The 13,028-nt window shown below is 42.8% G+C and overlaps 1 protein-coding gene across 4 annotated transcripts in view; it reads left to right on the plus strand.

Annotated features, from left to right (window-relative positions):
- Window positions 1-13,028, plus strand: part of PPP1R13B (protein phosphatase 1 regulatory subunit 13B) — a 74,783-nt gene that overhangs the window by 48,647 nt on the left and 13,108 nt on the right. For all 4 annotated transcript variants that reach the window (XM_033107474.1, XM_033107472.1, XM_033107473.1 and 1 more), the window contains exons 5-7: window positions 7,741-7,842; window positions 10,461-10,635; window positions 11,392-11,588. In XM_033107474.1, coding sequence (XP_032963365.1) covers window positions 7,741-7,842; window positions 10,461-10,635; window positions 11,392-11,588 — 474 coding nt within the window. The remainder of the gene's footprint in view (window positions 1-7,740; window positions 7,843-10,460; window positions 10,636-11,391; window positions 11,589-13,028) is intronic.

The following is a 13,028-nucleotide window of genomic DNA, read 5'->3' on the forward strand; positions in this document are numbered from 1 at the left end:
GCTCAGAGTGCCATTGGCCGCATCCATGTGTCCCGTCCAGATCCAAGTTGTGCCATATCCTGTTCTCTGCGTTCAGTAAGTTGGTGACTGTTTATTTCCCTGAAACTGTACTGTCAAAGTATCACTTCTTATAGAGCATTTATTTAGTGTGTTTTTGGATGAGTCATGATACCAAAGAAAAAATTGGAAACTGGTGTAATTTTTGAAGACCCATGATAGTGAAGATCCATTAACAGACAGTGTACAATGTGATCACCTGTTTTCGCTATGATAGATAAAATTGCAGACTTTGCTGTTTGGGCATGTACTGGAAACATACATTTGATACATATTGCAGAATGTTTCAATAGTACGTTAGGTGGGGTGTAAAACCAAGTCTTACTAAAAATCGACAAAAGCATATTACTAGTAGCTTGTGATGGGAGACGTGTATATTGCATAATTGTCTATAATAGTTTGTTTTGAGAAACTTTATTATGTTTTTAATAATGGAATTACTGTAACAACAGTTTCAAAATTATATTTAAAACATTACCCGAGGAGACAAAAATACATTTGATTAAAGCCATGTTATCAACTGGCTTGTTATCTAAAGCTTTCAACCATAATTATCAAGTGAGTTATAGTTGTCTCTTCATATCGTAAAAAATCTAGCTCTTATAACCTGTTTTTCAAACATTATTTTGATAGCTTTATGACTCATGACTCATACACATAATTAGTACAAATGAGACATTAATATGGGAAATAAGCCTCCTTTTCGTATCTAACTTTTGGCAAATTGTGGGCCATCTTACTGATTGGAAATCTAATCGTAGTATATTTGGGGTTGATGGCTTAATTATGGACATTTTTATGCTTACTTTTTTCATTACTTATCAAAATACCATTTATATGGAATTCTTTCTTTGTCAAGAGGTTAACATTTTATTTAAAAAGAGGATAATTTTTAAAAAGAATAAAAAGGATAATTAAAATTTAAACATTGACAACATCAAGTGTTGGCAAGGATGGTGCTGGTGGGAGTGTGAAATGACAGTTCACTTTGATAAGCAGTCTGGCAGTTTCTAGACACACCTACTGTACAACCCACCTGTTCTACTTCCTGACATTAATCACCCAAGAAGAACCCCAGCACTTGTTGACATAAATCCTGGTACCGGAGTATTAAGATGGCTTTATTCCATTCCTCGTAGCCAAAATGTGGAACAGCCCAAATGCCCATCAGCAGATGAATGGAGAAACAAAATGGTCTGTCCACACGACTGGGCAGACCATCCCTGCTGAGCAGGGAAGGAACAACACGATGAGTCTGTAAAACATGGCCAGGGAAGGAAGCCAGACACAAAGAAGAGCACACTGTGTGTGGGATCCCGTCACTGTGAAATTCTGGGGCTCACCAAGCTGGGCCGTCCTGACCCACCACCCAGCGCAGGTCACTGGCTTTGGGGCAGGGGCAGGGGTAGGACCACCGGGAAGCACAGTAGGACACTTTCTGGGGTGGTGGCTGCACTGCCATATGCGGCTCTCAAAACTCATTCTGTGGTATCCTGCGAATGGCTCCATTTTAGCGCCTGTAAAGGCATTAGTACAGTTGGTCTGAAAAGTAAACATTGATTCCACTGTTGTCATTTCATCTTGTTAACTTACTGACAGTGTGGGTGTTTTTGAAATTTTTTATCTGAAATGGACTAGAATATACGAGGTTGGACAATTAAGTTCGCCAACTCACCCTAGAAAAAGTGCTGCATACCTCATTGGTGAATATCACTATGGTCACCTTTGAAGTACTCTCCTTGGGAAGCTACCACGTTTCCCTGAAAATATGACCTAGCCAGACCATCAGCTCTAATGCGTCTTTTGGAGCAAAAATTAATATAAGACCCGGTCTTATTTTAATATAAGACCAGGTTTTACATAATAGAATATGTGTAATGTAATATATAATATAATATGATATAATATAATACCGGGTCTTATATTAATTTTTGCTCCAAAAGACGCACTAGAGCTGATGGTCCGGCTAGGTCTTATTTTTGGGGAAACACGGTATGCATCGACGCCAGCACCTAGTCCACCCTTCAAAGGAATTTTGGAACTTTTTCTGGAATGGCCGTCAGAGCTGTCATCGTATTATCCTTAATGTCCTGAATGTCATCAAAATGTTTTTCCTTTCAATATTTCCTTTTTCTTCGGATAAAGAAAGAAGTCATTGGGGGCCAGATCAGGTGAGTAGGGAGGGTGTTCCACTACAGTTATTTGTTTCCTGGCTAAAACTCCCTCACAGACAGTGCTGTGTGAGCTGGTGCATTGTTGTGACGCAAGAGCCATGAATTGTTGGCGAAAAGTTCAGGTCGTGTAACTTTTTCATGCAGCCTTTTCAGCACTTCCAAATAGTAAACTTGGTTAACTGTTTGTCCAGTTGATACAAACTCATAATGAATAATCCCTCTGATATCAAAAAAGGTTAGCGACATCGTTGCAACAAGTTTGTGAACTTAATTGTCAGAACTTGTATGCTTATCAGTATTTTTAAGTTGCTAATTTTAAATTTAAATGCCCACAAAAGTTAGAAAACCATGTTATATATTTGTCTACTGTGAGTGTTGTGTAATAATAGTTGTATCTGAAATTTCTATAAAGTCAGTAACAATAATATACAGAGGGTTTCACTTCTCATTTCGGTTCATTGTTTTGGGGTGGGAGGTTTTAAAAGACATCTCTTTATTTCACATCCTCAGTTGCCATAGGATTGGACCCAGGGTATCTGAGTGTGGTGTTGTGAAATGTCCTGCTTTGCCCAGCTTCTCCCAGGCTTTCTAGGATGGGTGCTAGGCTGAACAGCACGCTTTTACAAGAGTGCATGGTGGCATTCCATGACCTCACTGCAACATTGGGAAATGCAGTTCTTATTTCCCAGTGACAGTGTAAGGATAAAAAGCGAGCTCAGGGTCAGTTCCTCACAGCTGAATTTGCTGGGTGACCTGTCAGTGAGATAGATCCTTGTCTCATTTTTCAGAACAGGCTCATTGAGAACAGGGAGGAACTGCATTTTATTGCCTGCAGTGTCTAGGAGTCCATCCAGCACATCGAGGATAAACGAATTATCACGGTCACGGTGTTGTGGTGCTGGACATGGACACCACTCAGAAACAGCAGTTTCTGAGTCCTTCACAATCACTGTCAGCAAACAGAGGAGCCGCAGGAGTTAGGGGCATGGTTAGCAGGGGCGTGATGGGGGCCAGAGGAAATGTGGGTTAATGAGGTGTCAGGAAAGATCTGGAGAGGCAGTTACAATGGTGAGGAGGACGTAGGCTTTTCATAGGAAGACAGGGTGAACAGAAGGCTGCTATCTGTGCACATTGGAGGCTGGTTGGGTTATGGTGAAGGGTGAGGAAGTACCGAGTCACTTACAGATCCATTCAACAAACCATCACTGATGACTGATCACGGACTGGGCCAGGTGCTGTGGGAGCCGGATGGACTGGAAGTCTCTCTTTAGCTAGAGGGTCCCTGGGATAAGTTTCCTGTGAGGAAAGTATCTAAAAGTTTATTTATAAGTTATAGAAATAGTCTCTTATTGTTCCACAAGTAGATTTGTGGAAGTTTGGGGATGGAAGGGGATAATGTGACCAGATAAATGATTATGAAACAGAGAGGAGAGGTTTGTTTTTCTCTGCTCTTGGGGGTGGGGTGGCGAGTTAGACCTGGAGTTGGGTGGGCCATGTTTGTTGTGGAAAATGGGTGATGTGAGGGATAGGCTGGAGAGTTCATTAGGAGCATCAGTACCTGGCCTGGAATCCAGACTTCAGGTAGACGTTGGTGTGGAAGGGACCCCAAGCCCAGAGGGGAGGGACCCCAAGCCCAGCGGGGAGGGTGTTGGAACGGAGTGGTTGAAGGCTGGTGAAGCGTTTCCTTTTCTCTGAGCTGGTGTTTGTAGAGGCCTGCCCACTGTCACTGAGAGAACTCTTCCACTAATTGTACTAGTCCTACAAGTGGCTAGTCCGCTCTGTCACCTATAGTTGAACTCATCAGGTAGCTGTACCATAATGAGGGACCTCGATGTGCCCAAGGAAACAGGATTTGACTTCTTCTCATTAGATGTAATGAAAAGAAATTAGTGAGGAATGAGCTCATAGGTTTGTTTGAATAAATTGAGTTCATATGGAGTAAGATTGTTGGTATGGGGGTTAGTTTACATAAAGAGAATGCATTGCAGTACGCCCATCATAAAAGGATCAAATTTGCATTGAAGGTTTTTGTTTTCTTAAACACTGAAAAAAGTGCTTCTTTGGCTAAATGTTCACATTGAACAATTAAGGGAATATATACTGAAGTGTAAGATGTTGCATATTTGTTGACTTACTAGTTTATGGTAGCTTGCATTTTTATAACCCATTTAATACAATTAAACTATACAGGCATGTTTACTTTGAAATAATTTCTTGAGCTGTGCACTATGATTTATACTGTGTCAGTTTTCTGTGTCAGATTTACTTCAATAAAATTTTATTAAATTACTATGTACAAGGTGTGATCAAACAATACAGTGAATGTTTAAATAAAAAATTTTATTACAGTAAAAGACACATTACCATTAATCCCCCTTAAAATATTCCCCCTCGCTTCGAATACACTTATCCCATCATTCTTGCCACTTTCTGAAGCAGTTCTGGAAGTCCTCTTTCGCAAATGTCTTTAGTTGTGCTGTCGTGGCTGCCTTGGTGTCCTGAATCAATTCAAAACATTTACCTTTCATGGTCATTTTGACTTTGGGGAAGAGCCAGAAGTCACACGGTGCCAGGTCAGGTGAATAAGGTGGATGAGGACACACCGTAATGTTTTTATTTGACAGAAATTGCCGTACCAGAAGCGATGTGTGACACAGAGCGTTGTCATGCTGGAGGATGATTCACGGCACACTTACAACACACCTTCTCACAACCATAGCTCACACCCAACTGACTGCACCGAACAAGTTGAAACTTGTCACACACTGTTACTAAGGTTTGACTACTGCTTCCCATATTGAAGTGCCTTTCCGTTGAATGGCACTTCGCAGCAGTATTCACAGTATTGTTTGATCACAGCGGAAAGGCTCTGTGTCACACATCGCTTCTGGTATGGCAATTTCTGTCAAATAAAAACATTATGGTGTGTCCTCATCCATCTTATTCACCGGATCTGACACCATGCGACTTCTGGCTCTTCCCCAAAGTCAAAATGACCATGAAAGGTAAACGTTTTGAATGTATTCAGACATCGAGGCAGCCATGACAGCGCAACTAAAGACACTCATGGAAGAGGACTTCCAGAACTGCTTCAGAAAGTGGCAAGAACGATGGGATAAGTGTGTTCGAAGTGAGGGGTAGTATTTTGAGGGGAATTAATGGCAATGTGTCTTTTACTGCAATAATTTTTTTTTATTTAAACATTCACTGTATTGTTTGATCACACCTCATATTAGTAAATAAGATAAATACCTGAATTACTTATGACAACGTAGTATATCTTAGTTTTGCAGTTAGAAATACACATACAACACAACACATGCATAGAGCTCTCTCTTGTTCACAAGTGTAATTATCAGAATAATGAACTGTTATATTTTCCTTCTATCTTCTTCACATTGTTATTCTAAGCCATTAGTGGGCAAAGGAGACCAAAGAGATAGTTTTTGTTTTTTCTTTTAAGTTGTAAAATTAATGTTAATTGAAAGATTAGTTGAATGGACATCATTTTTCTCTAGTCAAAAATATGTATAAGGAGTAAAAATTCTGAAAGTTTCAAAAAATAACCTTTTGTTAGGACTGGAAAATCGCACTGGGTGGAAATTAGCACCCCTTTATTAGCATAAAACAGATTTGGGGCATTTAATGGTTCTTCCAGGTATTTTTTGGTAGAATAAACAAATTTCTTTTCAAATGGAAGTTTCTGTGACTTGGCCATTTATGATATCTAGTTTTGAAAAGGGACTTGCAGCCAGCCCGGTGGCTCAGGCGGTTGGAGCGCCGTGCTCCTAACACTGAGGTTGCCAGTTCCATTCCCACATGGGCCAGTGAGCTGCACCCTCTACAGCTAGGATTGTGAACAACAGCTCTCCTTGCCTTGGGCTGCTGTGTGCTGCTATGAACGGCTGCTGTGAACGGCTGGTGGCCAATGTGAGTGGCCGGCAGCCAGTGTGAGTTGCCGTGGGCTGCTGTGGTCTGCCGTGGGCTACCATGTGCTGCCATGAGCAGCCGGTGGCCAGTGTGAGTGGCCAGCAACCAGTGAGAGCTGCCATGAGATGCTGTGAGCGGCCGGCCGATGATTGGGGGCGGGGGGGAAGGTGGAGCGCAAGGCTCACACGCCAGCACGGGCCAGGGAGCTGTGTCCTACACAACTAGACTGAGAAACAACGGCTTGAAAAAGAAAAGGGGCTTGGACCATATTGCTTCCTCAGGATCCTAGATAAACAGAATTGGGGTTCCAGCGAAGACTGTTGAAGAATTCCTGATTCCATTTTCCAAGAATCAAGAATGTACTTGAACACCCTAAGCTTTGGGGGAGGCTGGAGTCAGAGGAACAGCGGTTGGAACCACTGGGCATAAGGGGGGTGGAAAGTGAAGGGCTTCTGAAAGTGCAGATGGGCCTAGAAGTAGAAAGTGGAGCTCCGAGGTGGGCCCTTGAGCCGCATGGTTAGAATGGAAGAGGCTGGAGGAGGACAGGCTTGGCTAAATCAGCGCCCTGCTCCTTTAGTTAGCTGTGTGCCCTCAGTGTGTCCCGTCACCTTTCCCCACCATTCCTCACCCGGTGCGAGGCTCAGGTGCCTACCACACAGACTTGTCACGAAGATTACATGATACGGTACATATCCCACGTCTAGCACAGTGGTACATGCGAGTGGCGTGTGTTCGGTCATGTGTGCTGTATGGGACGGTCCGGGACGAGGACTTGCATTCTGCTCTGCCCCCGTGAGCTGTCTCACCTGCGGCAGGTTACCTGAACTTCTCTGCCGTTTTCTCACCTGTAGAATGGGAATATAACAGTACCTCCGTGATAGTGGCATTACGAGGCTTAAATGAGTTCCTAAATGGAAAGTACTTAGTTCAGAAGCATAAAGCACATGGTAAGCACAATAAAACGCCCGATTTTATTGTTTATTATCCTTAACAGAGATCGGGGCCATGCTTTCAAATTCCATCAGTTGCCACTCCTCGAGGTTTTACCCTTTGGATTCACTTCCTGTATGTAATTCTCTGTGCGTAATGGGTTAGTCCTCGCTCTAGTCCACATATACGGTGTTTTTAACAAGGTGTTTGTGTTTTATAATCGTACGTATTTTAGCTTCTCGAGACCAGGTGGCAGTGAGATAACATTTGTCCTTAGATATCACCTACACATTTATTTTTTTTAAGTTGTGTATCCTTAAACATTTGATATCCCCGTTTACTCAGATACACCTATTAAATAGCCAGTGCAAAAAGTGGAATGTCACCTCAATACACATTTGCAAAAGTCTGCTTCAAGTTGGACCTCTTATTACATGTAGTATCTGGCATATTAGAAAAACTGTTATTTATATTTAATCAAAGCAGCCAACAATTAGGAAAGCTCTTAGGCGAGAATAAACTAATTTGTGTACTCCTAGTTTCTAGGGAACCTATTTAAAATAGTGATGTGTGCGTGCTCTGACACTAGAGACAAGCGATGATGCAGGTGCTGACACATCCCAGCCTGAGTGCGTTCTGTTCTCCGCAGGGTGGGAGTCCGCGTGTTGAACTGACCCTCTCAGAGCTCCAAGATATGGCGGCAAGGCAACAACAGCAGATTGAAAACCAGCAGCAAATGTTGGTTGCCAAGGTAAGGTTATAAAGCAGAGGTGGGCCGCGCTCAGTGTGTTCGCCAGCCGTAGTTTTAGATGGGCTGGCTGGTCCATTCCTAGGATCTCAGCACAGAAGTGCTGCGCGGGGTCTGTTGTCTCCTCTGAAATAACAAATGCAGGCTGGGCTTCCCGGCAGCGGGAAGAGCATCTGACCCTTGCCCTGCACACACACACTCCCACACCGGGAAGTGGTCGACCTTCCGCCACTACGGAGAGAGGATGCTTTCCGTCATCCTGGTCTCTTCTTTCCTTTGGGTGTGCTCAGCGGGTAGAGTTGGCATTAGTGTTCCAGCGGGAGCCAGTGATCCCTGAGGAAGATGCTGGTCACACGCCTAGAAGACAGTGACACTTGGCCATCAGGGCTTCCCTGTATGCCACTCCACAGGGAGCTGGCTTGGCTAATTACAGTAAGGCGACAGTTACTGCTCAGTACATACGCCGAGTTATACATTTGCTGTTGAAACTCTGACAGTAGGATTTAAATTTTTTCTAAATAATGATTCAGTTGTGGACTGAAAATAAAAAACCAGACCTACATGCCATGCCCGCTGGAAATGATTCATGTTGTAATGATCTTAAATGTTCTGAAACTGCTATCAAGAGAACATGTAAACATAACTGCCGAGGTTCATACTGCTTTCTCTGTAGAGATTCTTTTCTATTTTATTTTTAATTTTTCAATTACAGTTGACAATGTTATATTAGTCTCAGGTGTACAACACGATTAAACATTTATATAATTTACAGAGTGATCACCCCGTTAAGTCTAGTGCTCACTTGGCACTGTACGTAGTTGTTACCACCTTATTGACTATATTCCCTATGCTGTACCCTGCATCCCCATGACTATTTTATAAGTGCCAGTTTGTACCCCTTTTTCACCCAGTCTCCCAATCCTCCTCCCATCTGACAACCATCAGTTAGTTCTCTATATCTATGAGTTTGTTTCTGTTGTTTGTTCATTTATTTTGTTAGATTCTAATATAAGTGAAATCTGTAGGTTTTTTCTGTAACCAAATGTCCAATACAACTTTTTTCATTTATTGAAAATGTGTAATTCATGGCAGTATCTACTTTTCTGTAAATAATAGTTTAATTTGGACTTTTTAAAAGTTATAAAGTTTATTGGATTTATAAGACTAAAAACAATTAAAAGTTAAGTAAATTGGAAAGTATTTTATCTCATTAATAAGATTTCTAAGATGAAATGTACATAGTATTATGTAATTATAAAATTTTCTAAAAAAAAAAATTTCTAATTCTGCTTTTTCCTTTCCAAGTATTGATCCAAGAGTATTACTATTAAAAAAAATTGTTACGTGTTTGCAGCAGTGTGAATCACACGTTAATGCTGATTTTTATGTATTTCCCTCCCTTAGAATGCAGTGTATAATGCCTGCATAATCACACTTAAACCTCTCCTAGTCAGGTATATTTTATGCATACATGTGGGACCATGAATATTTAATGTTTGACTGTTATCCTTAAGGTATGTTTTCATATTAATAGGGAAAAAACTATTAAAGAATATTGCACATATTTTTACTTTAAGATTGTCCTGTTCTTGTCTGACTATAAATGTTTCATTAGTTTTTTTTAAAAAAATTTTATTGGGGAAGGGGAACAGGACTTTATTGGGGAACAGTGTGTACTTCCAGGACTTTTTTCCAAGTCAAGTTGTTGTCCTTTCAGTCTTAGTTGTGGAGGGTGCCGTTCAGCTTCAAGTTGTTGTCCTTTCAGTCTTAGTTGTGGAGGGTGCAGCTCAGCTCCAGGTCCAGTTGCCGTTGCTAGTTGCAGGGGACGCAGCCCACCATCCCTTGCGGGAGTCGAACCTGCAACCTTGTGGTTGAGAGGACGTGCTCTGACCAACTGAGCCATCTGGGAGACAGCTCAGCTCAAGGTGCCATGTTCGATTTTAGTTGCAGGGGGTGGAGCCTGCAACCATCCCTTGCGGGACTCGAGGAATCGAACTGGCAACCTTGTGGTTGAGAGCCCACTGGCCCATAAGGCAATCGAACCGGCAGCCTTCAGAGTTAGGAGCATGGAGCACTAACCGCCTGAGGCACTGGCTCCCCCTGACCCCCAGTGTTTCCTTAGTTTTAAAGAAGCTAATCCTAAAGAAAACAGACACTTCCTTGGACTGTTGGATAGAGGTTTATCACCTTACTGACCACCTTATCCCTTTTCAGTGTAAAATCCTCCGCTGGCCAGTGCTCGTTTCCTTTAGGAGCTTAAATAAGGGCCCTCCGGAGCCGCTTTGCAGCAACTGGAAATCTGGGACTGACAGCAGGAAGCTAAGGCAGGGGCTCCCAGGCAGGATGAGATGAGATTGTATGCTGGCGATGGGAAGTCAGGCTGATGGTCTCCTGCTGTAAGGCTTTCTGTGGGAGCATTTACACTGTTGAATGGTATAGCTCGGTGTGCACAGTAAAATCCACTTCAACAAACCCCCAAGCTCTTACCCTCTTGCACCTACTTACGCCCAATAATTTCATATTCATTAAGATAGGTGGTACTGAGGGATGCACTCAAACTTTTTTAGTGTATAAAAGTGGTTGTAGTTCCAATTTTCAGTTAGCTGTTTCCCTTTTGTTAGGAACAGCGTTTACATTTTCTAAAGCAACAGGAGCGCCGTCAGCAGCAGTCTATTTCTGAAAATGAAAAGCTTCAGAAGTTGAAGGAACGAGTTGAAGCCCAGGAAAATAAGCTGAAGAAGATCCGTGCCACAAGAGGACAAGTGGACTACAGCAAAATAATGAATGGCAATCTGTGTACGTGCTCGCAGCTCCACTCGCGTCCACACACACCAGGCTAGATAAAGTGAAACGAGTCCAGCCTCTGACACGCTCAGCCACACGCCAGTAGAATTGTGTAATTGTGTGATCAGAGCAGGCTGGAGAAAGGGCACTGAAGCCTCGCTCTGTTCACCTGGTCGGACAGGATGGGTGGTTGGGTTCGGTGATCTTAGAAGATCTCTTCAGCCCCAGTGATGCAGTAGGACGACCCTGTGTGACATATGCTTTGGGACTGGGGTGCTCCATGACTCCCATCATTGTGAGGGTCCCCGGTCATTACACTGCTCATGTTTTCTATGAGTATCGGAGAGACTGTACTGGTGATGCTCAGTTTTTACGTTTGTGAGTGCATCTTCTCTGTGATTTCCCTGATCAATCCAGCTAGTGCCTGCTTTGTGTTACGGCAGTAACAGATCTGGGTGGCCCTGCCCTTCCAGAGCCTTTGGTCTTTTGGTGCACTGGCATTCCCAAGTGGCCTGACTGATTAAAGAGTATTCAATAATGAGTGAAAATACACTTGTGTGCCATCTGAGCAGTCACATCATGTGTCCCAAAGGCTTGTTGAGACATGCTTTGGATTATACACATCATAGTACAGTCGGGCACTAGATGATGCTAGAGTTGAATTAAAAGTATAGAAATGAAGAAGACATCCCAAAAGAAAATAACAAACTACTGTTAAAAAAGAATATCAACTAACTGATTGTTCTCTTTCTTGGTGGGAAATTATAGCTGCTGAAATAGAAAGGTTCAGTGCCATGTTCCAGGAGAAGAAGCAGGAAGTACAGACTGCAATTTTAAGAGTTGACCAGCTCAGTCAGCAATTGGAAGACTTAAAGAAAGGAAAACTGAACGGGTTCCAGTCTTACAATGGCAAGCTAACGGGACCGGCAGCAGTGGAGTTAAAAAGACTGTACCAGGAGCTACAGGTAATGCGCCTGGGTCAGGCGAATGGGTATAGTGAAACACTTTCCGGGCTTTCTGCTCCATACACCAGAAGCTTCAGGAGCTGGAAACGAGTTAATGGACTCTAATTGAGTAGTAGGCACAAAACGTATTCAGTACAAAAGAATTTTTAAGATAGCTTTGAGATAATTCACATAATATATCATTCACCCATAAAGTACGATTTCATGGTTTCTAGTATCTTTAGAGTTCTGTGTCCCCCCACAGTCAAGTTTAGAACACTTTCATCACCACGAAAGAGATCCCACACCTCAGAACCGTTCCCGCCCAGCACTAAGCAACCAGGACTCTCCTTTCTGTCTATGGATTTGCCTGGCTTGGGCATTTCATATGTATGGGGTCATGCAGTGTGTAGTTCTTTGTGACCTGCTTCTCTCACTTGCCTGTTTTCAGTACAGAAATTCGGCACAGAATTTACTTGGTGATATAATGAACTGATAAAGAATTAAGTTGTAGATGATGTTTAAGGTGTCTGTAAACTGTTTTGATGAGATCGATGCCTGCTGTTAAACCTTCGTGTTAGCATGAGCTGCTGTAACAATACCATAGACCAGGGCTTAGACAACAGACATTTGTGTCTCGCAGTGCTGGAGGCGTGGAGTCTGCGAGCAGGGTGCTGGCAGATTCGGTTTGGGAGGCGGGGCTGCCTCCTGGCTCGTAGACGGCCACCGTCATGCTGTGTCCTCACAGCTCTGGTCTCTCTTCCTCTTCTTATAAGGACACTAGCCCCTTCCGGGGTCCCACCCTCCTGACCTCATCCAACCTGATGATCCCCCAAAGGCCCTACCTCCAAATACCATCACATTGAGGGTAAGGGCTTCACACAGACGTCCGCTCCGTAACACTCCTCCAGATTTCCATTTCTTAGAAGTTGTCATCCAGCAGATAATTTTTCAAGCTTTGCAATTCTATTAGTGCTTGGTAGAAAACGTATTATATCATTTTATGAAATGAGAACATTTAATTACAGAGTAAAATCACTGTTGTTGCTATTAAGTTTTCTCATATAAATGCACAGAAATAAAATGAGAATTTATGACTTTTTTACACTTTAAACAATTGTTAAAAGTGGAGGATTTTAAAGGGTTTTTTGGGGGAGGTCTGAGGAATGTACTATATTTAATTTATATTTATTTTTTGCTACAGTCTAGGTTAAAAGTTCGTCCCCTCCTGACAGTCCACACATGCAGTGTGTGTGCCCTGGTACCGTGTACCTGAGACAGGATGGAACTCACCCCGCGTGCCGTGCACTGTTGTTTTCTATTTTTTATTTCATTTTTTTAAAGTGCTGCTTGGAGCCCACTAATGTGACATACGGACATTCTGTGCAGCACTCGGGGCCGTCCTCTGTGAATTTCTTGCTGCCTCCGGTGAGGTGCCTCATTCAGTGGACAGCGTGGGGC

Source organism: Rhinolophus ferrumequinum, chromosome 6 (assembly GCF_004115265.2).
Source record: "Rhinolophus ferrumequinum isolate MPI-CBG mRhiFer1 chromosome 6, mRhiFer1_v1.p, whole genome shotgun sequence".
Classification (NCBI taxonomy): domain Eukaryota; kingdom Metazoa; phylum Chordata; class Mammalia; order Chiroptera; family Rhinolophidae; genus Rhinolophus; species Rhinolophus ferrumequinum.